The sequence below is a fragment of the Megascapheus bottae genome, chromosome 4 (assembly GCF_031878675.1).
Source record: "Megascapheus bottae isolate mThoBot1 chromosome 4, mThoBot2.hap1, whole genome shotgun sequence".
Classification (NCBI taxonomy): domain Eukaryota; kingdom Metazoa; phylum Chordata; class Mammalia; order Rodentia; family Geomyidae; genus Megascapheus; species Megascapheus bottae.
Window position 1 is genome coordinate 3,890,700 of NC_143512.1, and position 25,888 is coordinate 3,916,587.

At 49.7% G+C, this 25,888-nt stretch overlaps 1 protein-coding gene across 4 annotated transcripts in view; it reads right to left on the reverse strand.

Annotated features, from left to right (window-relative positions):
* Synpo (synaptopodin) overlaps nucleotides 1–13,065 on the reverse strand; it is a 41,664-nt gene extending 28,599 nt beyond the window's left edge. For 3 of the 4 annotated variants that reach the window (XM_090331221.1, XM_090331220.1, XM_090331219.1), the window contains exon 1: nucleotides 2,801–2,984. Coding sequence is in view for 1 of the 4 variants with exons in the window: in XM_090331218.1 (XP_090187344.1) it covers nucleotides 12,444–12,843 (400 nt within the window). In the remaining 3 variants the exon portion in view is untranslated. Of the gene's footprint in view, nucleotides 1–2,800; nucleotides 2,985–12,443 lie in introns of those variants that run through there. The other variant, XM_090331218.1, reaches the window with a different exon arrangement.
* Between the last annotated feature and the right edge of the window lie 12,823 nt (nucleotides 13,066–25,888).

The following is a 25,888-nucleotide window of genomic DNA, read 5'->3' on the forward strand; positions in this document are numbered from 1 at the left end:
TCCTCTGGGCACCATTCCAATTATGCATGCCTCCTCCAGGAAGTCCTAGCCACTCACCCGGAGTAGCTCCACTGGTACTCTCTATCTTGACAGGGTAACTTTCATGCGCTATTGTTTTTTTAATCTATTATCTTATGGACTTGTTTGCTTCCTTTCTTCTTGTTGTATCTCTTCAATTAAAAAGCAATCTCGGGGCTGGGGGTTTGGCTTAGTGATAGAGTGCTTGCCTAGCATGCAGGAAGACCCGGGTTTGATTCCTCAGTACCATATACATAGAAAAGCCAGAAGTGGTGCTATGATTCAAATGGTAGAGCGCTAGCCTTGAGGAGAGCTCAAGGGCAGTGCTCATGCCCTGAGTTCAAGCCCCAGGACTGGCAAAAACAAAACAAAAAAGCATCTTCTGAAGAGCAGGGTCCTGTCTGTCTCAGTCTCTACTGTAAACCCAGTTCCTAAGTAAAGCACTCATTCCACCCGGCTGCTAGTCAAGGACATTGCAGTCCCAAGAAGGTGAGGAATTCACCAAGGTCACGTAATGAATAAGCAGGTGGCAGAGGTCAGCCTGGCACTTATCCCGAGGCCCTTGGCCTGATACCACCTTTTCTCTAATGGCCCTCTCCTGGCCACCTCAACCCTGCCTTCTCATTACAATAGGCCAGGGCTTGCGGGTCCTGCCTATCCATGCCTCTCCACTTCCCCAGGGGCCTACAGTGCCCGGTCTGAGCCGCCCTGTCTATTTCCTCCCAGTCCCTCCCTTCCTGGCATCAGTGGCTCCAGTGAGCTCATGTCTGGAAGCCTTGGAGCTGCCCTGGAGGAAAAGGTGCCTCCCAGGCCAGGCCCCAGGGCCCCAGGGTGGTCCACCTTGTAGGAGAGTTGTCCTGATGGTGGGGAGGCAGTGGGCTGGCACCCCTACCCCCAGCCTACTGCCTGGAGCTGTGAGGGGGCCGAGGGCCACCTGGCACCCCTGGAGATGCCTGACTGGGACAGACAGAAGCCTCTCCTGCACTTCATCCCTCTCATGGCCTCCTCATAGCCTCTGGCTTATCAAGATGGTGTTTGTTCCTTTCCCTGGGACAAAACTCTGCTGGCTTCTGTCCATAGAAGGTTTGCCATCCGCAAACCTTTTCTCCTCCTCGACTCAGTCTCCCCAGCTCAAAAGTGATGTTAAATAAAATGCTGACTGATGACCACGGACCAGGCCGCTGAATCACAGGTGCCATCTTTTCTGTTCCCACAGCAAAGAGTGGAGAATAAAAGAGGAACTGGGGAGGAAAGAGTTAGAGGCTTTCCTTTAACCATGGATGTGCTGTTTCCAATCACCATTCAAGTGCCAGGGAGGGGGGGGGGGGGGTTCTGGCCTATGGCTTGGAAAGTGGGATAGGCCTAAAAAAATTTTAAAAAGGGAGTTGCAAGCCAGGGCAGACAGCACTGCAGAAAATGATTTGTCTGGGAGTTCTTCAGAATTCTATCCTCTTGTACAGACAGAAACTAAGGACCAGAGAGGCCTAGAAACCAACCTAAAAGCTCCTATGGAGACAAAGACAGAGGATGTCCCTACCCAAGCAAACAGGGGTTCATATCCTACCACCTGAGACACCGGGATACCTAGGGGGGAAGCACATTTTTAGCTTCCCAACAACACAGGATGGAGGTGGTGACAAGACAGGCAGGGACCAGCTAGGCTTCCAGTCTCTTGGCCTCCCATCACCCTCCTACTCAGGTCCTATCTCATTCTCCAAAACCTTCAGCCCAGGACACCCCCAGCACGGCTCCTCGGGGCGTGGCCTCCCCAGGACCTACCCTGTCAACCACCCCAAAGAGGTGGTTGATCCCAGCTGCTCTGGATACACTGGGAAGGGGACAGGGACAAACCGCTTCTCATGTAGCTGCAGTCCCCTCCAGAAAACCCAGCTTAAGGCACAAGGAAGGGGGGTCTCTGTCCCGATTCGGAAAGAGCGTGGGACCAAGTGAGGAGAGAGGGAGCCTCTTTCCTAGTTCCTCAGCTGCGTTCTGGGGCCCTGGGCGGCCCCCTCACCCCGTCCCATTAGTGGCTGGAAAGGGCCCTACCCTCCACTCCACTTCGACGGTCTCTTTTTCTCCAAGCAAAGGGCTCAGTGAGTAGGGGTGCCGTGGGACTGGATGTGGAAGGTTTAGGTGTCCCCCCACCCGCTCCCCGAAGGCACTCGGGAAGGCCCTGGAATCCCCAGAGGTGCTGGGGTCTGGGTGACTCGGCCCGTGGTGTTTAGACATCCACCCTGGGAGCCAGACCCGGGCCCTGCGGCCCCCGCCGCGGGAGAGGGGGCCGGGCCTGCGCAGGCCTCTCGGCGGCCCCCTCCCTCCCAGGCGCCCCGGTGGGGCCTCCCGGGCGCAGACCCACCCTGGGGCTCCTGGATGAGCCGCCCCGAGCTCCCGGGAGGCGGCTGGACAGCGCAGGCCCCGACCTGTTGCTCATTCGAGACCCCGGGGCTACTTCGCCCCCCACCCCACCCCTGCCCCATCCTCTTCAGAGAGGGCCCCGAGGGCTGGAGCCCAACGCCGCCCTGGCCCCGAGGGCGGCCTCCCCTGGCTCACTTCTGAGCTGCCCCCAAGATCCCACTAGCCACCGCTGTGCACAAGGGGAAACTGAGGCCCCGACCGTAGAGGCAACTTGGCCAAGGTCACCCGGAGTGCGGGGACCGGAGCCCGCATGTGTCATCTCGCCCAAGGTGGTGCCAGCAGGTGTGCGGGCGGGGTGGGGGGTGGAGGGCGAGGCGCGCCCCGCGCCCGCTCCCCGCTCCCCGCCCGGCCAGCGCCCGCCACTCACCTGGGATCGCAGCCTGCCCGCCGCCTGCCTCCGCACACCTGGCCGCACCGGGCGGTGCGCCCCGCCCCGAGATCCCGGCCCCGTGGCTCCGCGCGCGGCGCCGCTCGGCGCCCGAAGCCCCCGCCCTCCCGGCCGCCGCCTCCCGGAGGGCTGCGGGGATCCTCCGCCGGGGACGGGAGCGCGGGGCGCGGGGGCGCAGGGCGGGCCCGCCGCGCTCCCGCCGCCCGCTCCCCGGGGCCCTAGCGCCGCCCCGCCGCCCCGCCCCGCCCGCCTGCCCGCGGGCACTCGGCCTCGCTCGCCACGCGCGCGCCGCCCCGGGCCTCGCTGCGGGCCCCACGTTCGCGGGCTGGCCGCCCGGCCCCGTTTTCTGCGAGCCTCTACGTCTGTCCGCCTGTCTGAATTCTTGGGGGTTTTTTCCCCCACGTGTCTCCCTCTTCTCTGTCCTTTCCAGTACTACCCCGTGTCCGGTCCGCCCGGTGATCCCCTCTCCGAGGGACACCACTTCCTACCCCAGGTGCAGCACCCTTCCCCGCCCCACTCGCCCGCGGAGCCCAGGACCAGCCTGAGGGCCCCAATCCTAGGACTTGGGCTAAGAGGAATTCCACCCCCTCCCCGCACCCCGGTCCTGTCCCTTGCCAGCCTGGCGCACCCCGTGACTTATCCAGAGGTCCAGCAGCAAAGGTGGAGATGCCGCGAGGCCGTCCTCCCCTTGAAGAAACCCCCGCTCCCGGACATCACTCGCGGCCCTGCGCAGTCTCTGAGGTGCCCAGTGTGCACCACGGGGCCTCCCGCCCAGGGCTCACTGGACCGGGTGAAATCAGACAAGTAACGAGCAGCTTCTGCAACCCCCAGCTGGCTGGAAACAGGACCACACTGGGAAAATTACCTGGCCTGGCTTTCCCTGAAAGTTTCCCAGGGATTTTTCTCACCCCTTCCACCCAGGGTGGTTCCACTTTTATCTGCTTTAGCGGTCAAGAGCTCCACATTCAGGCTTCTCCTAAAGGAGGTTAGCTGGTATCCTCCCGCCCCACCCATGATCCTCTGGAGTGAAGACCTACAGGTGTCCACTGTGGGTGATTTGCTGTCCCCTGGGTGAGCTTGAGTGGCTGAGGGGGACAACCCCCTGAGGCCACTCCCACCCCTCTGTCTGGATTCCTGGGCTTCTGAAGCATTCCCCTGACCTGGGGCCCACTCCTGTCCTAGGGGGCTGTGCTGCAAGAGGTTCTGGAGAGACACCGAGCAGGAGATGGCTTACTCTGCTTGCAAGGGCTGGGGAAGTAGATACAGCACCAGCCTGTGGGAAATCAGGAAACAGCGTGGGTGTGAGGGAGAGAGAGGCTAGGATTACTGTGTGGGTGGGTATGAAAGAGACAGAGATGGGGAAGAGAAAGGAGAGAACATGACTGGGTGTGCAACGTAGGTGTGTGGAGGTGGGTGTTCAAGAGAGGATGTGCCTTTAGGGGAAAATGTGAACAGGCAAGAGAGCTTTCCAAAAGGTAGGTGTGCAGAAAAAGAAAACGGAGAGAACATGCATTATTTACTCGGCATGCATGGAAGGGTGTGGGCTTGTCTAAGAATGTGCATGTGCTGTGTTCTCAGGGTGGACTGGAGCTCTGTACAAATCTAATACAGGTCCACGTAGTCCAGGGGCCATCCTTAAGGTGTATGCCAAGAGTCTGAGGACGCCATGTGTGCGTATGTTCATATATGTGGGAATATTGCCCTGAGAACATGGTTGGGACTGTGTGTTTATAGATGTCCGAGAGTTGTCAGAGCTGGAGGTACCTGCAAAAAGGGAGCACAGGGGGCCAGGAGTTTGGCCTAGTGGTAGAGTGCTTGCTTAGCCTGCACTAAGACCCGGGTTAGATTCCTCGGTACCACATACATAGCAAAAAGCCAGAAGTGGTGCTGTGGCTCAAGTGGTAGAGCCCTAGCCTTGAGAAAATCCAGGGACAGTGCTCATGCCCTGAGCCCAAGCCCAGGACTGGCAAAAAAAGGGGGGAGCACAGGGAGGCACCCCTGAACCTGTGAGCCGTGCTCACCGCCACCCATGTCTCTAAGCCTGCGGTGAGGGGGAAGGGCAGTGTGCTGCTTCCGGCTCAGTCTCTTGCTCTGTCTCTTCCACAGTCTTGAGAGTCAGGGGCTTTGGCAGTGCCCCAGAGACAGCTATCAGGTCTTAACCTGATGTGGCTTCCTTTGCCACACTGATAGCTAAGGTGGGCATTCATGCCTGATACCTGTTTCCCCAACTACTCAGGAAGCTGAGACCTGCATATCACCATTCAAAGCCAATCCCAGCAAGAAAGTCCGTGAGACTCTAATCCTTAGTGAAACAGAAACAAGCAACCAACAATAACAAAGCCAGAGGTGGAGGTGTTCAAGTGGTTGAGTACACATCCAAAAAGGCCATGGCCTGTAGCCAGGCCCTGAGTTCAAGCCCCAGTACCAGCACACATACACACACACACACACACACACCAAGGACAGACTCATCAATCAATCTAAACCCACATCTTTATCCTCTTGCCCATGTCCAAGTCTCAAAACAATATCCACTAGAGGTGGAAAGCCCCCGAATCCTCTAGATAGACCCTCCAATAAAGAAGGGCTACTGGAGCCGAAAGCCGTGCTCACGCCTGTAATCCTAGCTACTCAGGAGGTTGAGATGTGAGGATGGCATTTCAAAGTCAGCTCAGGCACTAAAGACCTCGAGACTTTTATCTCCAATTAATCACCAGAAAACTGGAAGTGAAGCTGTGGCTCTAGGAGTAGGTTGAAAAGCTCAGGAACAGCGCCCAGGCCCAGAGTTCAAGCCCCATGACCCACCCCCCCACACACACAACAAAGAAATAAAGAAAGAAAAGAAAAGAAAAAAAGAAGGGTTACTGGCAAAGATCCTAGATCTGGATCGTAGGTAGGATCGTTTCGATCCTAGGTCTGTTCAAGTGGAACAGGAGTTATTGTTACTTGGCCAACTCTCTTATCTATCCCCATAGCCAGAACAACCTTTTTTCCAGCCCAAGTGGGTGGAAGAACACAGCCTGCTGCCTTGTCTCCATGGAGACAAAGCAGTAAAGACTGGTTAAAAGCCTAGACCTAGACCTTTCAGGGTTCAAATCTCAGATTCTCCACCCACAATGTGTGAGATTTTTGACAATTCACTCAAAGTTCTATGCGTTAGTTTCCTCATCTATGAAACAGAGATAAGTACAAACCAGACTGCTAGTCTGGGGGAGAGAGGTGATGGAAGATTAGTCCAGGCAAAGGTTAATGAGATATTATCTCAAAAAAGCAAGTTGAAGCAGGGCGCTTGGTAGCTCACCCCTATTATCCTAGCTACTCAGGGGTTTGAGATCTAAGGATCGCAGTTCAAAGCCAGCCCAGGCACGAATATCTGTGAGACTATCTCCAATCAACCACTAGAAAACTCTAAGTGGTACTGTGGTTCAAGTGGTAGAGCACTTGCCTGGAGCTGAAGGGCTCAGGGACAGTACCCAGGCCCAGAGTTCAAGCCCCATGACTGAACAAAAACAAACAAACAAACAAAAGGCAGATTGGTACCAGGTGCTGGTAGCTCACACCTGTAGTCCCAGATACTCAGGAGGCTGAGATCTAAGGATCGCAATTTGAAGCCGACCAGGACAGGAAAGTCTGTGAGATTCTATCCCCAGTTAATCACAAAAAGAGCCAGAAGTGGTGGTGTGGCTCAAATAGTAGAGCACTAGCTTTGAGCAAAAATAGCTCAGAGACAGCATCTGGATCTAGAGTTCAAGCCCCCGGACAGGCAGCAAAATAAATAAATAAATAAATGAATAAATAAATAACTAGGTGAGCAACACCAGTGGCTCATGCCTGTAATCTTAGTTACTCAAGAGGCTGAGATCTGAGGATTTCGGTTCAAAGCCAACTGGGAAAGTAAAGTCCATGACATTCTATCCAACTATCAAAACACTAGAAATGGAACTATGGCTCAAGTGGTAGAGTGTCAGGCTTGAGCAAAATGTGTAAGGGATAGCATCCTGACATAGAATTCGAGCTCTAGCACTGGTATGTGTGTGTGCACATACATGCATACACACACAAAGAAGGAAGGAGGATGGGGGGAGGGATCAAGTTGGTAATAGAGAATACCTGTAGTCCTGAGTACTCAGCAGACAGAATTAGAAAGATCATAGTCTGTAGCAGAACTGGGTAGCTAGAAACAGAGAAGCCACATTTTGAGGGGTTGAATGGGGAGTCTTTAGCAGAAAGCCAGTGGCTGCAGGTCTTGGTGACAGACATCCCATTGTCAGTGGTCAGCTTTCCAATAAAGGCTCTCAACTCAGCCTCTCAAAATGTGGCTTTTCTGTTTTCAGGACCGAGTTCTGTTACAAAAGTCTGAGGCCAGTGCAGATAAAATTAGCATAGGGCCAGGAGTTATTCTAATGGTAGAGTGCTTGCCTAGCACGCACAAAGACCCGGGGTTTGATTCCTCGGTACCACATACATAGAAAAAAGTCAGAAGTGGTGCTGTGGCTCAAGTGGTAGAGCTCTAACCTTGAGAAAGCCCAAGGACAGCGCACAGACCCTGAGTTCAAAGCCCAGGACTGGAAAAAAAAAAAAAAAAGAAAAAAAAAAAAGAAAATTAGCATGAAACTTTAGCTAAAACAAAAACTAAACTAAACTAAGGGGTATTAATATGCAAGAAGTAATGTACCTACTACCTGACGACTGTAACTGTAACCTCTGTATATGTTATCCTGACAATAAAAATTTTAAAAAAAATCTAAATTAAAAGTTGGGCACGGTGGCTTACTCTATTATCCTAGCTACTCTGGAGGCTGAGATCTGAGATCAAAGCCAGCCGGAGCACTAAAGACCAAGAGACTCTTATCTCCAATTAATCTCTAGAAAAGAGGAAGTGGGCTGTTGCTTAAGGGGTAGGGCGGTGTCCATGAGCTGAAGAGCTCAGGGACAGTGCTCAGGCCCAGAGTTCAAGCCCCGTGATTCACAAACAAACAAACAAAAAACTAAAAGCAAAAGACTAGAAACATGGCTTAAGTGTTAAGAGTGCTTGCCTAACAAAGATGAGACCCTAAATTCATTCCCCATTACAGAAAGGAAAAAAGAAAGAAGGAAGGAAGGAAAGGGGGAAAGGAAGGAAGGAAGGAACGAAAGAAGGTACAGAGAGAGGGAGTGAGGGAGGATGGGAAGGGAAGGGAAGAGAAAACAGGCTATTTAGAGGATTTTTAAAAAATGAAATAATTCGGACCAGGAGCATGGCCCAGTGGTAATGTGCTTACCTTGCCTGCACAAAGCCCTGGGTTCGATTCCTCAGTACCACATACACAGAAAAAGCCAGAAGTGACACTGTGGCTCAAGTAGCAGATACTAGCCTTGAGCAAAAAGTGTCCAAGGACAGTGCCCAGGCTCTGAGTTCAAGCCCCAGGATTGGAAAAAAAAAAAGTAATCCATACAAATCATTTAGCAAGAAGTTTTGTCACCAATTTGTCATGTGACTTGGGACAAACTGCTTGCTGTCTTTGGGCTTCAACCTTCATCTGCACAGTCACCTCGAGAGGTCTCTCGGGAGGCCTGAGTACACTCCCTTCCCACATACCTTCTCTGCAGTAGCAGCAGCTGGTGGTGAGAAGCTTGGGTTTTGGTTGCTGCCCACTTCAGCTCTACCACCTCTCTCATTCCAGCCTGTGCAAGACCTCGTGCTGCTTTTGAGAAAGCATCGGTGGTACCACCAATGTGGAATACAGGTCCCCAGAGTACCCCAGGCAGAGCCTGTACTTAGCACTGCCTCAGAGCACTCCAGAGCCCTGGTATAATCCAGGAAGCATGGGTGCCATTATCTGAAGATGCTTCTAGTCCTCTGGCAGTAAAGGGAGGAAGCTTGTAAAGCAAGCTTGCCTTAATTCACTAATAACCTGCCAGTGCCCCGGAACTTCTCCCTGCTCTCCTGAGAGAAGAGACGTGACACTCCCTGTCCCCACAGAGGCCATGGTGGCTTTGACCCAAGACCTCCTGGATTTTATGACTCTTTACTGTCATCTCTGAGAAATTTTCCCTACTTTTCTTTTCTTCCCCTACCCCCCTTTATTTTTTTTCCTGTGGGTCATGGGGCTTGAACTCTGGGCTTGGGCACTGCCCTTGAGCTCTTCAGCTCAAGGCTACAGCTCTACCCCCTAGAGCCACAGCCCCACTTCCCATTTTTCTAGTGATTAATTGGAGATAAGAGTCTCTTGGCCTTCAGTGCTCAGGCTGGCTTTGAAGTGCAATCCTCAGATCTCAGCCTCTTGAGTAGCTAGAATTACAGGCATGAACCACCGTGCCTGGCTTTCCTATTTTTCTCTTCCTTCCTTCCTTCTTTCCCTCCTTCCTTCCTTCCTTCCTTCCTTCCTTCCTTCCTTCCTTCCTTCCTTCCTCCTCTTCCTCACCTTCTTCCTCCTCCTCCTCCTCTTGCTGGTCCTGGGGCCTGAACTCAAGGCTAGGACTTTGCTACTTCAGCTACAGTGCCACATCCTGCTTTTCTGTTTATGTGACACTGAGGAGTTGAACCCAGGGCTTCATACATGCTAGGCAGCACTCTACCACTAAGCCACATTCCCATTCCCTTCCTTACATTTCTATTCTCCTGAGGATATCCAGCTTTGTCTCTAGAAATGTTCAAGACAGAACAGAATGAAATGACTCGTCACTAAAGAGAGAAATGATTGGGACTGTTCAAGGCAATACTCAGCGCTGGTTCTCTGTGGCGTTGACAGGAAACATGCATCTCTGAGCCTTAGGTACTCCAGCTATAAAATGGTGAGAATAAGCTTGCTTTGAAAAGAGAAAGTAAGAAAGATAAAAACCACTAAATGACCTGGCTCAGTGTGAGATGCCATTGATCCACTTCTTTCTTCTCCTCATTTTATTTTCTTGTTGTTTTGTTTTGTTTTTGCTGCCAATTCTGGGGCTTGAACTCAGGGCCTGGGCACTGTCTCTGGGTTTTCTCAAGCTCTACCACTTGAGCCACGGCACCACTTCAAGCTTTTCCTATGTATGTGGAACAGAGGAATCGACCCCAGATCTTCATGCATGTAGGCATGCCACCCCCGCTCCTCCTTCCTTTTCTTCTTCTCCAGTCCTGGGGTTTGAACTCAGAGCCTGGACACTAACAGTGAGCTTCTTCTTGCTCAAGGCTAGCTAGCTCTGTACCAGTTGAGCCACAGTGACACTTCCAGCTTTATTTGTGTATGTGGTACTGAGGAATTGAACCTAGGGCTTCAAGCATACTAGGCAAACACTCTATCACTAAGCTGCATTCCCAGCCCCAGGCCATTCTTTTATCAGTCCTCTCCATCCACAATCTTGCCCATCTCAGAGTATCTATCCACAGGCAACACAATTTCAGAAGAGAGGGGCTGGGAGTTTGGCCTAGTGGTAGAGTGCTTGCCTAGCATGCACAAAGACCCGGGTTCGATTCCTCAGTACCACACACATAGAAAAAAGCCAGAAATGGTGCTGAGGCTCAAGTGGTAGAGCTCTAGCCTTGAGAAAGTCCAAGGACAGTGCTCAGGCCCTGAGCTCAAGCCCAGGACTGGAAAAAAACAAACAAACAAACAACAATTTCAGAAGAGAATGATAGCTTGGAGTACAAACCTAATATTACAAATAATAATAATAATAGAATCATGACTTAGCATCTTGCTAACTGTATACCTTAGGTAACTCATATTCTCAGAGCTCTGATCTTGTCTGAGTAATAATAGTTTGTCCCTGAGGAAGGAGTGTCCTAAAATTAAATGAAGTAATCAATATGTGATAGTACCGTGGGTTCAGTATACAGGACAATTATATTGATGAACATTTGCATCACCATCACCATCCCTCACAGAGCTATTTTGGTTACTGTAAATTTTCCAACATATGGTCACATTCAGGATCACTGAAAGCTCGCAACAGCTCTATGGGGGTAGATAGGGCTCCTGTTTTTATTCTGTTTTCACAGCTTGGGATGGGGAAGCTTAGCAGGAGAAAGGGACTTGCCAGGGCTTGGCTAATAGGTATTGGATCCAAACTTGGCACCCCTGCCTTTTAACCTCCAGCTGTGATCTGTAAAAGGGAGGAATAGGACCCAGGGATTTTAGGTGATGTGACCCCTGTAGTTGAGCTGCCACTGAGGTGAGCACCCCTCTTTGCTGCTTTCCCAGCACTCTGTGCCCAGGTCTGGGCAGGGATTGTGTCCACGGGGGGTGATCAGAGCCTGGAGAGATTTCTTTAGAGAGTACAGTGGGTGGGGAAGGCTGGTACAGTGCCAGCAGGGGCGTTGGTGATGCCTGTAGAGAAATGAAATGTTCCTTCAGTTTCCTGATGCACAAGCCCTCCCAGGACTGTCTCCCGCAGGCCTGAAACCTCCCGGATCTATTTGGCAGCAAATCCTGCCTGCACGGAGCATGGCCCAGCTCACGTCCTCCCCATCTGGACCCACTTCAGCGTTTCCATGGCCGGTAGTGAAGGTGATTCAATGTGGATTTCCCTGCTCCACCCTGCTCTGCAGACTCCAGGGCCTGTAGAGGAAAATGATCCTCCATCCTCCCTTCCTTTTGTGTCACACACTCAGCTCTCCCCACACCATGTCATTGTATCCTGCTGCAGCCCAGGTGACATGGCTTCTGCCTTTGTCATCTTTAACAGATGGGAGACTGAAGCCCTCATGAGGTCTGTGTGCCTAGCTCAGCCATCAACTACACCCAGTGACCTTGCTAATCTCTCACTCTGGGTCTGTTTCTTCACCCAGGCAGCTTAGATCAAAGGTTTCAGGGGCTGCCTTCTAAGTTCCCATAAGGCAGTGACCACATCTGTGCTGCATCCCTGAGTGGCTGAGCCAAGAGCCAAAGGCTCACATCTGTAAACCTAGCCACACAGGAAGCTGAGATCTTGAGGATCATCCCTCAAAGCTAGTCCAGGCAGGGAAAGTACACAAGGTTCCATTTCTAAAACAACCAGTAAAAAGCTGGCCTTGAAGTGTGGCTCAAGCAGTAGGAGCAAGCAAACTGAGCAAGCTCAAGGCACTGAGTTCAAATACCCAAACCAGCAGAATGCCTAAGTAGCCAAGTTCACATGTTTGGTGTAATCTGGAGGCTTTATCACTGGTTACCACTAATGATTAAAGGCAAGTGAGAGTGAGAAATGGGCTTTTAGAAAATCAATGTACATACTACTGCCTTTCTCTGTAGGCCTTCTTATGGGCTTTTTACTTATTTGTTTTATCAGTCTTTGGGCTTGAACTCGGGGTGCTTTCCCTGAGCTTTTTTTTTTTGATCCAAGCTGGTGCTCTACCACTTCAAATTACAGCTTCACTTCTGGTATATAAGTGGTTAATCGGAGCTAAGAGTTTCAAGGACTTCCTGCCTAGGTGGACTTTGAACCTTGGTGCTCAAATCTCAGCCTTCTGAACAGCTAGGATTATAGGCACAAGACACTAGTGCCTAGCTCATCTGTCCTCTTTCACAGAGAAAAAAAAGCAAGGTTAAATGTGGAACCACCAACACTGGCATACAGGGTGCTGTGGATGGGCTCGTGCTTATGAATTGTGACACAGCCTGGGAAGAACACACCCAAGAGCCTGAGGGGTTTCCTGTGACTCTAGGGAGAAGATACTCAAGCTTACCTGGTTTCTGGGCCACCCTAGGGCCAGGGTTTAGGCTGGTTGTCATCACGTGCTGGGCCTTTATCTCCTCCCAGTCTTGGCTGGTCCTGTTATCATGCTGGGACCATTCTGGTGCCTTCCAGGAGCAGCTGGGTGGTTGGATGCTCAGAGCTCTGGGCAGCTGTGGTTCCCCTTGGATGGTTCTGCAGGCAGTGTTGTCCTGGCTTTTTCTGGCCACTTCGTCTTCTTCCAGATCCATAAGGCCCTCTCCTGCCTCACCCTGCAGGCCCTCCTCACTGCTGCTCTCCTCAGCCTCCAGAGCCAAGCACCTGTAGCTGCCATCAGGGATCTGGAAGGTGCAGGGGGCAGTTTGCCCCGCACTGGGCCCCAAGGGTGGGGGTGGGAAGTGAGCACCCAGCATGCTGCAGAGAGGTGGTTCCTCTGGGCACGCTGAAATCGCACTCTCTGCTCCCCCTCAGGGTCTTCTTCTGGCTCTCTGAAAATCCACCTTCTTCCACTGACTCAGAGTTGAGGTGAGATGAGGGCCACAGGAGGGTAAAATGAGTCCTTCTGGAGCTGGGTGGAGGAGTGGACCCCACAGCCTCTCCTGGACCTCTAGTGTGTGAGGTTCCTTCACAGGGATCTATCTGCCAAAAGAAAAGTACGAGACAACTCACTGAGTGTTCAAGGGCTACATTTCTTTGACCTGCCCGTCTGGTGTGGCTCCGAGAAGCAGCTGAGATCTAGAAGGAAATCCTTCACTTCCACAAGGAAGTATTTTTCAAGGCTCAGTCACACAATAGCCTAAGTTGCATATGCTTATCCGTATGCTACCTGACATTTACTTCATATTGTCCTTCAAGCCACTTTAAATAACTTACTTTTATTACTTGAGATTTATCTTCAGCAAGAATTGCAAGAAAACCCTAAGTATACTATATGACATCATTTTCCTCCTAATGTATGTTAAATGATTATCTATTTATTTAAAAATGCTTCTGTGGGCACCACCTAGAGAGAATTCTCTCACATTCCAGCAAAGGTACAAACACCACAGGAATCACAGGCAGGGGAGGTGGAGAATGACGGACTGGGCTCGAGGCTCCCCGGAAGAGGCTGAGAGCCAGGGCAATGGCACGCATACCTGTGCCAGCTCTGCATTAGAATCTTGCATGGCAGTCTCAGAACCCCGACTTCCCCATCCGTAAAATGAGCCACCCTAATGGGAAATCCAAATCCCAGAACCTTTTGGAGCACCAACGTGGTATGTCTCAAGCCCACCACCAGATTTCCATACAGAGGTCACAGTTAATACACAGACACAAGAAAGACATGGGGTAAAAATTATATTCAGACTATGTGTATAAGATAAATATGTATATATGCATACATACACATATATATTCATTTTAGGTTTAATTTTGGGTCCCATCCCAGAGATAGTTCATTATGTATGTCTGAAAAACTCTAAAAGTATGAAACACTTCTGAGCTCATGCATGAACTCCAACAAAGCCCTGCATTGAAGATTACATGAGAAGATGCATATGAGAGCTAATAAGTGATGCCTGAGCCCTAACTTAGTACATATTGGCCACTCTTTCATTCCACACACACGAAAAGTGCTTATTCTATTTTGGATACCACAAAAATTAGAGGGGATGTAGTGAGGATAAAGATATGATACTTTGGCTCATGCAACTTTAAAATCGGATGGGAAGAACTGTGAATGATGAGAACAGTAATAATAGTATGATTATTTATAAATGTTAGGAATGACGGTCAGGAGGAGGATGGAGGCTTCCTATAAGAGACAGCAAGCGGGGGAATGGATGGGAGGGATCCTTGGGTGGAAGAACTGACTGGGCTTGGAGGCAGATGGAGCGTGGGTGAGGAGGCAGGGGGGAGGAGTCTGAATACTGCACAGGTTCCCAGCTCTGGTGACAGTGGTTGTGTTAGTGAGTGATCAGGAGTAAGTGGCTAGAAGAGGGTGTTTGGCAGAGTAGGAAGATGAGTTTGATTTTTGGATTTCCAAGGGAGGGAGATGAGCAGTGGACAAGGTCCGTGCCAGGTCAGGGGGCAGGGGGTAGGGGGGAGGAGGCTTGTGGAGCAGAAGAAAGTGCCTGGCTGGGGACAAAGGTTTGGAAAATGGAAAGACAGAATTAGTTGACAAGATTCCTGGAGTTGCATTTAAGACCCATGGCCAAGTATACTTGGGTGAAAACCTTGAAATGAATAGATAGATCTCTTTTCAAGACTTGACTCCACCAGTACTTAGCTGTGTGAACTTCCCCAGTCTCACAAATTCTATTGCAAATAGGGAAAGAGCCATACAGGCACATTGGAGGCTCTCAGCCAGGAAGGATCCTGGGAGCATGCTCATGACTTTCCCAGCAGTCACATCTTCACCCCACTCAAGGGGTAATGGGACTGAATGAGACATTGGCTTGTGGCTGAGATCATGCCAGGAAGAGTGTGGTAGGCCAGCAGAGAGATAAGCACATTAGCAGAACCCAGGGAAACCCAGAGCCAATCAGGGGAAAGACAAACAAACATCAAGATCAGAAAGATAACCAGGCACCTGTCAGAGTCTCCCATGAAGCAGGAATATCAGGAGAAAGAAGCTAGTCTGTACTTACAGGACAGAAACACTCAGTACTAAGCACTGGTACTCCATCCTGGGGTAGTTACTTAAGGAGTCACCCTAGGAGGTAGGTCCTTTTGATAGTCCCCTCCCAGAAGTGAGGAAAATGCAGCTGAGCTAGGTCCAGTGACAATGCAGTTAGTACGTGACAGAACTGGGATCTGTACTGGCTTGGATATCTTGAGTTTTAAAGAACTTAGAATCTCACCAAGGACCAGAGGGGATTCTGAAGCGATCTAACCATCCAGCTATCCGTGTGGCCTTGGGCAGCTACCTCCTGCCCTCCATTGTCAAGTTGAGGCAGATGGTAGAGGAGGGACCATTGGACTCTGGCATTAAAAGATCTCATGATTTGTCACACTCGGATCCACCACCCCCACCCTGCCACACAGCCAGATGGCAGGAGGCAGGAGGAGTGGGTGTCAGGAGGAGCAGGGCTCTGACTCCCCATGGGAGCCTCGCCTCACTCCAGCCTTGCTTCTGTTTTTCTGTATTTGACAGTGGCCACGGTTTCCAGGAAAGAAGAGAGAGGCGGAAAAGTTAACTTTCCGCCACCCACACAAATATTTTTGGCTGACGGCTTGTCTTTAGGTTGCCAAGCGAGGAAGGAGGGCTTGGCAGGAGCACTCTAAGGGGAGGCTCCCTCCCAAGTAGGGAGGACTCTCATCCCAGCCAGGGGGCTTGGGCAGGCCCTGGGTAGGTCCTGGAACACCCACCTTGCTGCAGAGCCACAGGGCTGGGAGGACTCTATAACTGCAGTGGCTGCCACATTGAGCGCATATGTCAGATGCAGCACTGCAGTGAGGTGGGTGAAGGGAGCAGCCTAAAGCGAGGACACTGAGGCCCAGAGGGGCAAAGCATCCCAGCCATTGTCTCCACGGTGAAGTAGGAGGAGCCAAGCCTGTGGGGATCTGCGCTCTTCTTCACTGCTCATGGCAGCTGCAGCCTCTACTCCAGAGGCCCCCAGGCCTCTGTGCAAGCTGAGTTCAGGTGGCAGACCCATCTGTGTGGAAGTTCTCCTTCCATTTCTGCCCATATTCACACACACCCCATCTGGCCAAAAGCACCGAGCCTTGGCAGGTGGGGCTAATAGAGCCGACTGAGCCCATCTCAGAGGGCAACTCGGGGCCTATATTATGTGACATTGTTCCAGATTCTCCAATATAAGAGGCAAAATAAGGGCCATGTGCTGGTGTCACGCTTGTAATCCTAGCTACTCAGTAGGCTGAGATCTAAGAATCAAAGCTAGCCTGGGCAGGAAAGTCCATGAAAATCCTAGGTCCAATGAACCAGTAAAAAAACTGAAAGTGGAGATGTGGTTCAAGTGGTAGAGCACCAGCATTGAGTGAAAAAGCTAAGCAACAGGGCCCAGGCTCTAAGTTCAAGCCTCAATCCTAACGTACCAAAAGAAAAAGAAGAAAAAAATCAGATGCTATGTGGAATGAAGTTCCATCCCATTCTGACATCCCCAGACTGCTTCTGTTGCTGGCTTCTAATGAGCAGGTCCTGGAGTGCAGGCCTTCATGTCCCTTCTGTGGTTTCTCATGTAATCAAGGAAAGGCATTGGCTTGGAGTCACATCCAGATTTGAGATCTAAGGATCTTAGTTCAAAGCCAGCCTGGGCAGGTAAGTCCATGAGACTCTTATCTCCAGTTAACCACCAGAAAACTGGAAGTGGCCCTAGCTCATAGTGGTAGAGTGCTAGTGTTGAGCAAAATGAGCTCAGCGACAGTGCCCAGGCCCAGAGTTCAAGCCCTACAACTGACCACACACACACACACACACACACACACACACACACACACACACACACACACACACACACACACAGGGTATTCCATGCCTCCTCATTGCTCACAGAATAAAGTATAGTCACAGACAAAGGGAAATGTGGATTCAAAGGCAGATGGGATGATTCTGATGGAAGAGAATGAATGATTTCCTAGGGGAGCTGGTGAAGGCCCAGTGAAGACAAGATGGCCACTGGGGAGGGAGGTAGAGCGCCACATGAAGAGCTTGCATGGGCTGAAGTTGAGAGAAAAGGGAGGGAGTCACCTTACCATAAGCATCGGGGGCCTGTACTTTCTTTTGAAGTCTACAAGACAACCCGGGAAGAGGGACTGGGAAGAGAGACTGGGGTGGAGGAGAGTGGGGCAAGGGCAGGAGACAGAGAGGACTGGTGTGCAGAAATCCCTGGGAGAAGAGAATTCTGGAGCTCTTTTCTCAGCTCCTGGCACAGTGCCAGACACATAAAATAACCAAGATGCTAGCTGATGGTCACAGTGTGTTTGTTATGTCAGGTGCATTCCAGACACTTAGCATGTAGCAGCTCATTGGCTCTTCATCACCATCCTGGAAGGAAGGCCCCATTATTATCCGTATTCTACAGATCAGGAAGTTGAGCCAGCACAGCCTGCCAAGCTCACACCATCTGCAAGAGGCTGAGTCAGAATTCCTATCCGTGCGTGTGAGAGAGGGGCAGAACTGGGGTTTGAACTCAGGGCGTGCTGTCTCTTAGGTTTTTTTTCACCCAGGGCTGGTGCTTTACCACTCAAACCACAGATCTATACTTGTGGCTTTTTGGTAGTTAAGTGGAGGTTAAGTGTCTCTCAGATTTGGCTATCAAAGCCAATCCTCAGATCTCAGGCTTCTGAGTAGCTAGGAATACAGGTGTGGGCCACCAGCCACTAGGCAGGGCTCATGTCTTGACACTCCTCCAGCAAGGCCATGAGGTCTCTGTACTGTAGGTAGACTGAACAAATGAAGAGACAAATGAATGAGAAAGGGAGGGAAGATGAAAGAAGGGATGCAGGATTCCTTCAAGTGCCTAGCTATGAAGGCATCCCATACATCCCATACATATTGTTTAAGTGAATAACAGAGCGGCCAAGGATTAACTACAGCATAACCTGTGGATTTACCCTTGGGAAAGCCATGACTCGGAATAGGTTCAGATGGCTTAAAGCTCAGTCCACCCCTGTGGCAGTGCCGCCGGCCTTGGTGGGTGAGGGCCAGTGTGGATTCCATCCCGAGTGGAGTTCTCCTTGTCACTGGGATGGGAGTTTCTGCGCTCCCCAGAGTGCTCTCCCCAGGAGGGGCGACAAGGTGGGGTTCCAGAGAGGCGATCCCAAGATTTTGCCACTTCTAGAAGTTCTGGCCATGGAGGGAGCCCAGTGTGTGTCTTTGTCTCTCTCTGCACTCACTAGGCCTTGGCCTCCCCAGCTGAAAAAGGCCTTGGGCTGTATGGACAGCTGGCAAGAGCAGGCAGTCGGGGCAGCCTGGACTAATGATACACTGACTCTCCCTGGACTCTCTGCCCCTAGAGTCCAGTGGGTGGAGTTGTCCCAGGAGGAGGTGCAATGCGACCCCATGTTGCTGAGTCCTGGTCCTGTAGGACCAGGTGACTGATCCTCCTCCCCCAGCTGCCTTCAGCCATAGTTAGCAGCCCAGCCTGCAGGGACCTCTCCTTTTTCTCCTGCACTGCTCTCCTCCCCTTCTTTCTCATCACTTCCAAGGGCTCATGAGCCCATGGATGGGCATGATGTGACTCAGGAAGGAAACCCAGGCGCAGGCAAGGGCTTTGAGGAGATGGTCTCGTCCTACCTCACGACAGCTGAGTCACTTTGGATGAGTCACTGCAGCTCACTGAATTACAGGTGCGGCAGACTGGAGACTCAGTCATTCATTGATGCATTGGTTCACTCAACACACATTTGCTGAACGTCTGCTGTGGGCCATGGCTATTTTAAGCACTAGCTGGGACACATGGAACAAAAGAGAAACCCTGCCCACGGAAAGCTCACATGTGAGTTGGGGTGGACAGATAATAAATAAATAAATAAATAACCAGATCAGATGGTGCTAAATGGAATGGAAAAATAATTAAGTAGGAAAGAGAACTATGAAAGCTGGGTTGTTACGATAGAGAAAACAGGGAGAAACCTTGACAGATTCTATTCAGTGTTTCACAGGGCATATGTATTTCAAGTTCACCATTGTATCAAATCCTCATATGCAATTATAAAATACATCAAATCAACATGAGTCGGCAAACTCAGAAGCAAAGGCCTGGCAAATCCCTGGGAGATGTATTTCTTATGCTAATACACTGATTATTCAGTAGCATATCATTTTAGAACTTTCTTATTCCATTATGAGTATGCCTATCAAATATAGACTATTTTCTGTAATCTGTAAGTAAATGCCTGGTATCGGCTATGCACCGATGATCCTACCTACATAGAAAGGTGAGATCTGGAGGTTCAGAGTTTGACACCATCTGGGTAGAAATGTTCATGAGACTACTTCTAATTAGCTAGCCAAAGGCTGGGCTGGAGGCACCGGCCAAGTGGTAGAGAGCCGACTATAAGCAAGAAAGTCAAAAGAATGTGAGTCCTGAAGTTCAAGCTCTTTGAATTAATACGGCAGCTCTGCAGTGTAAAACACATGCTATGTGATGTGGTGACAATAACAGTAACAACATCATATAGTTGGAAGATTGACTAAGGGAACCTGTACAGTGTTTAATAAGTCTGTTGTTTTATTGCAGATGTTTTTGTAAGGGCTCTGCGAAAACATAATGCTGGTGATTCATGCCTGTAAATCCTAGCCACTCAGGACCCCGAGATCTAAGGATCATGATTCAAAGCTGGGTTGGGCAGGAAAGTCTGTAGGACTCATCACCAATTAACCACCAAAAAGCCAGAAGTGGAGCTATATGGCTCAAGAGGTAGAGTATTAGCCCAGAGCAAAAAAGCTCAGAGACAATGCCCAAGCCCAGAGTTCAAGCCCCTGGGCTGGCATGGAAGAAAAAAGAAGAAGAGGTACCATTTACTGAACATCGACAATGTGCTTGGCATGTATTGGTCGACTGTGCTCACTGTGCTCACGTCTATTCCTCAAATGACATGAGACCGGCACCCTGCACTATTCCCAATGAACAAGTAAAGAAATGGAGGCTCGAGGAGGGTGAGTCTCAGAGAAGGGAAATGACCAAGCTGTGACCTGACAGGAATCTTCTGGAGAGGCCATCTCAGAGAGCACAAAGAACCCTTTATTCTGGCCCTGAATCTGCCATGCTTTCTGTGACCTTGGTCACATCCCTCCATTGCCAGCCTCAATGATGGCCCTCCCTTCCTTCTCCTCCCCCCCCCCCAAGCCCTTTTGCTTGATCACAGGGCTGGCTTAAGGTCTCAACACCTTCCATCTCTGGCTTGCTTATGGAATTTAGGTCCCAGGACAGGACTCTGGGGGACTGAAGCCTATTCTAAATGGACTCACCTAATCCAGCCTACTCACAAAATCAGCTAAATCCCCCGTACGTCACATTTATTTCTGCCCTGCTAGATTTACAAGTATGTGGGCCAGGGAACTGGCTCCGACAGAACTGGAAAGAGACTGAAGTCATGGCTATAAATAGAAGGTCAAGGCTGGTTGGTATGGGACCAAGTGTGGCAAATCCAAGACCAGCCTGGGGAGCCACACCCTGGGCTCCTTCATATACTGTCCTGGCCGCCAGAAAACAAAAACCAGAGGCCGAGATGGGGAGAGATTTACCCAAGGCCACTCCATCAGTAGAAGTCAAGGCCCTTGCACCATCCTGATGGCACAAACAGGAGGCACCCAGGTTAAGCTAAAACATTATGATTTGTTTGTGAAAGAAACGAAAAAAACCAGAAGATTCTTAATCATCTCTCCCAGTCCACCCCTTGACCATGCAGAGTGGTCAACTATGAGCAGGACTCAGCCAAACCATTCACACAAAGGTATTCATCTCTTCCCTCTTCTGCTCAGTTGGTAGCTTGGAAATGGCACCAAAGAGAGCCAGTTGGTAAGCACTGGTCGGGTTGTACTAGTTAAAGCTGTGGCCTACTGTCCAGCTATCTAAACCCAAGTTGGTTCCTTTATTTCATGAACCTCCACTTTTTCTTTCTGAGCTTGTGAAGGCTGCCTGAATCGCTAAGGGGTTGCAAATGATTCCCAAACATGTCCACCATCTTAGAATCTTCCTCAAATCTTCATTTGTCCCATAGTCCCACCCACACTGGAGTGGAATTAAATTCCAGCCTCTGAGAGTTGGACTTGGGCCTCAGCAGCTCTTGAGGCTTCCCAGTAATTTCTGTGCACAGATTGGTTGGAGGGCTGCTGCCTCTCTGCCAGCCCTCATTGGTATCCACAGACCCAGATGGAGGGCAATGTGGACCTCTGTCTCTGTTCTATTCATTCATGGACTTCCACGGGGCAGTGTGTGTGTGTGTGGGGAATGTGTGTCAAGGATGGCACATTCTATTCATTTCGGAGACTAGCCAGCTGAAAGCATGTAGGAACCTAGAAGGAAAGGGCTTTTTTTCCTCTTCTCTGCCTCTGTGGACCCAGCCACCCACACACCCCAGAACAGATGGGCTCCAGAAAACCCCAGGAGGTCTCACTTCATGTGGTACCCATCTGGCCAGCCAGAAAAATGGAGGGGCCCAGCCGATGTCTTTTCCTCTCCCAGAGAAGCAAGCTAGCTCTCCTTATCCTTGGTGCCAAAGGTTCACAACATTGTGTCAGCATGGGATATTGCAAGCTCTGGGCTTAGGAACAGCCAAAGGCTTGAGGCCCCAGTCCAGCTTTTTCTTGGATCAACAACTAAGGGATCTCACTTATCAGATTCTTCCTATGCACATGATATCACATGAAATCCTTGAAAGGCAGTGCAGTACGAAATGATGCAGTTCCACACGGCTGCAGCCAGCCATATGTGCTTCTGAGCACTGGTAATGTCAGCAAGTCAACTGAAACAGGCTGTAAATAAGAAACGTACAATGTGTTCTCAAGAAAGAGTGGAAAATGTTTTATAAATAACTTTAAATGTATATTGCATGTAGTCAGGCACTGTCATTGCAGCTACTCACGAGGCCGAGATCTGAGGATCATAGAAGTTATCCCAGTCAGGAAAATCCATGAGACTCTTATCTCCAACTAACCAGCAAAAAGCCAGACATAGAGCCATAAGTAGTAGAATGACAAATCTGAGTGAAAAAGCCAGGCAAGAGCATGAGGCCCTGAGTTTAAATCCTAATACTTTCACATACATAAAAAATTATTGCTGGGCTGGGAGTTTGGCCTAGTGGTAGAGTGTTTGCCTAGCATGCACGAAGACCCAGGTTTGATTCCTCGGAACCACATAGATAGGAAAAAAAAAGCTGGAAATGGTGCTGTGGCTCAAGGGTAGAGCTCTAGCCTTGAGGAAAAAGTCCAAGGACGGTGTTCAGACCCTGAGTTCAAGCCCTACAACTGGCAAAAAAAAAATTATTACATATGGGGCAGGGAGTTTGGCCTAGTGGCAGACTGCCTGCCTAGCGTGCATGATTGCTAGGTGCCACATACATAGAAAAAGCTGGAAGTGGTGTTGTGGCTCAAGTGGTAGAGCTCTAACCTTGAGAAAAGCCCAAGGACAATGCTCAGGCCCTGAGTTCAAGCCCCACAATGAGCAAAAAAAAAAAAAGAATTATTGCATGTTAAAATGATGCTGTTTGGTTTTTAAGTAAATGTATTGTTTACGGCTGGGAGTTTGGCCTAGTGGTAGAGTGCTTGCCTAGCACGTACGAAGACCCATGTTTGATCCTTGATACCACATATATAGAAAGGCCAGAACTGGTGCTATGGCTCAAGTGTTAGAGCTCTAACCTTGAAGAAAGTCTAAGGAGAGTGCCCTGAGTTCAGTCCCCAGGACTGGCAAAAAAAAAAAAAAAAAGTAAATGTATTATTTACAAAAGACTTTACTGGTTTCTTTTGGCTGGCTAGAGACTTCAGATTACATATATGCTCACATTATATTTCAGTGGACAACCCCAACATAGAGCCCACAGCTCTGAGCTTCACATTACATTTTGCATTCTGCCATTTACCAGCTAGGAGACTTTAGGCCAATTATGTATCTCTCTGCTATTCAGTTTTGTTTTCTATAAACTAGGATCATACAAGCCAGTTATGGTGGAATACACATGTAATCCCACCTCTTGAGAAGTTGAGGCAGGATGATTGTGAGTTCTAGGCCAGCCTCGCCTGTAGAGTAATAAGACATTGTGAGTAGGGTAGAGATTTAAACATGCTTTGAACAGAAAAAAACACGCAGGTTCACTATCCTGGGACTATTTGTGCGCGTGCGCATGCGCACGTGTGTGTGTGTGTGTGTGTGTGTGTGTGTGTGTGTGTGTGTGTACTGACACTGAGGCTTGAAATCAGGAACTGGGCCCTATCCCCTAGCTTTTTTACTCAAGGTTCAAACTCTACCACTTGAATTCTTGGCACTATGGCAGGCAGAGGAAAGTGCTGGCTGGATGTTACACTCTTCCTTTTAGGCTGGTACCATGACTTCCTTCAGCAAATAATTTCTGTGCATGTGCTATAAGCCAGGACTTCTCTGTGAGCTAGAAGGCCTTAGGTGACAAGGCCCCTTCCTGTATTTGGACAAAAAGAACAAAGTAAGAGAGGAGCAGCAAGCTAGGAGGCCAAGAAGTGTGCCAGATAATTTCAGAAAATAAAAAGTACTCTAGGGGCCGGGAGTTTGGCCTAGTGGTTAAAGTGCTTGCCTAGCATGCATGAAGACCCGGGTTCGATTCCTTGGTACCACATATAGAAAAAAGCTGGAAGTGGTGCTGAGGCTCAAGTGGTAGAGCTCTAGCCTTGAGAAAGTCCAAGGACAGTGCTCAGGCCCTGAGCTCAAGCCCAGGACTGGCAAATAAATAAATAAATTAATTAATTTAAAAAAAAAGTACTCTAAAGGTGATAGGGCAGGCAAAAGAGTGTCACCCCCTCCTCTGGCATCTTAGTTATTGTGCCCTTAGACCTATGCCAGCACCAGTGTTTGGCAGGCATGGGAGATCTCCAGCAAGAAGCACCACAGGGATTGAGAAAGAGGGGCCTGGCTCTTCCTGGGAACATTCTCTTTTGGAGAAACTTGATTTTTACCCCATTGCTGACCAGGCAAGCTAGAAGGACAGAAACTCAGGGCTAGAGGTCTGGTTCAAGCTAGTTATGATCTACAATCTCCTATGAACCCACTGACTATAAGCAAGACTTCTTTCCTTGCCTCAGTTTACCCCTTCATAAATGGAGTGGTACTTGTCAAGGGTTCTGCCAACTCTGGCAGGTCTGTGGCACTCAGCGGTTCAAGACCCTGTGTCCTGGTCCTGGGGAGTGGTAGAGTGGGATGGGCACAGAAGCTGGGCAGCCTGTGGAGACCAGAGCTGGCAAGACATGTCCAGAGTCCTGAAGGGGACTCTGCACGATGTGTCCAGAGCCAGGGAGCCCTGGCCCAATGTGATCTCTCTCTGTTCCTGTCACCACCACTATTAATCCCATCTTGAGAGGATTCATACAACAAGGCATTCTCTTTTCAATTCTCTCTGGCCTGTTCCAGACCCTTCTATCTCATTTACCCCCGCTGTCCCCGCTCCCCACCCACCACTACCAGCCCACTCTGTCAGTCTGACTAGACTGAAAACAATATTCTAACTAAAGTAGACCTGCACAGAACTTGACCTCCACCATTCTATCTTTATTTTATTTTATTTTTGCCAGTCCTGGGGCTTGAATTCATGGCCTAGGCACTGTCCTTGAGCTTTCTCAAGACTAGTGCTCTACACTTGAACCACAGCACCACTTCCGGCTTTTTGTGTATATGTAATACTGAGTAATCAAACCCAGGGCTTTGTGCATGCTAGGCTAGCACTCGACCACTAGGCCACACTCCTAACCCCTCTATCTTTATTAATACACAACATTCAGATTCGTTTTGTTGTTTATTTTGTGGGGTTTGCCCCCTCTTTTTTTTTTTTTTTTTGGAGATACTGGGATTTCAACTCAGGGCCTTGTGCTTGCCAGATAGCCACTCTTTTCTTTTATTTACTTATCAAATAAGGTCTCGTGTTTATGCCTGAAGCCAGTCTGAATGGCAGTCCTCATGTTTATGCTTCTTGCATTGTTGGAATGGAAGTTGCCACCATGTCCAGTTTTGTTCATTGAAATGAAGATCTTAGAAACTTTTTGCCTAGACTAGTCTTACACCTCAAACTTCCTGGCTTCCTGGGATTACAAGTAAGAACTATTATATTGAGCCTGATTTCCTTCTTCTTTCTTTCTTTCTTTTCTTTCCTTCCTTCCTTCCTTCCTTCCTTCCTTCCTTCCTTCCTTCCTTCCTTTCCATAGTTCTGATAGATATTATCATGCTTAACATCCAAAAAGATCTCACTGGGGGTTGGGAGTCTGGCCTAGTGGTAGAGTGTTTGCCTAGCATGCATGAAGACCTAGGTTCAATTCCTCAGTACCACATACATAGAAAAAGCTGAAAGTGGTGCTGTGGCTCAAGTGATAGAACCCTAGCATTGAAAAAGCCTAAGGACAGTGCTCAGATCCTGAGTCCAAACTCCAGGACTGGCAAAAACAAACAAACAAACAAACTCAGCTCAACTCAACATGCATCTCTAACTTTTATGCCATCTTTCCCATTTCCATACCTGTGTGGTTGGCATTCTGATGCCAATGGAAGATCTAGTAAATAGTTTAGCAAGCGTGGCCCCTGCCAGCAAAGACTCTCCCTAAGGGACAGAGTCAGCTCTTCAAAAGAAGGTAATGAGCCAGACACCTGTGGCTCACATCTGTAATCCCAGCTTCCTAGAGTCTGAGATCTGAGGATTTTAGTTTGAAATCAGCCATAGCAAGAAAGTCTGTGACACTCTTACATTCAACTAACCAGTAAAAAAGCTGGAAGTGGAGCTGTGGCTCAAGTGACAGAACACCATGCTTGGGCAAAAAAGCCAAGTGAAAGTGCCTAGATC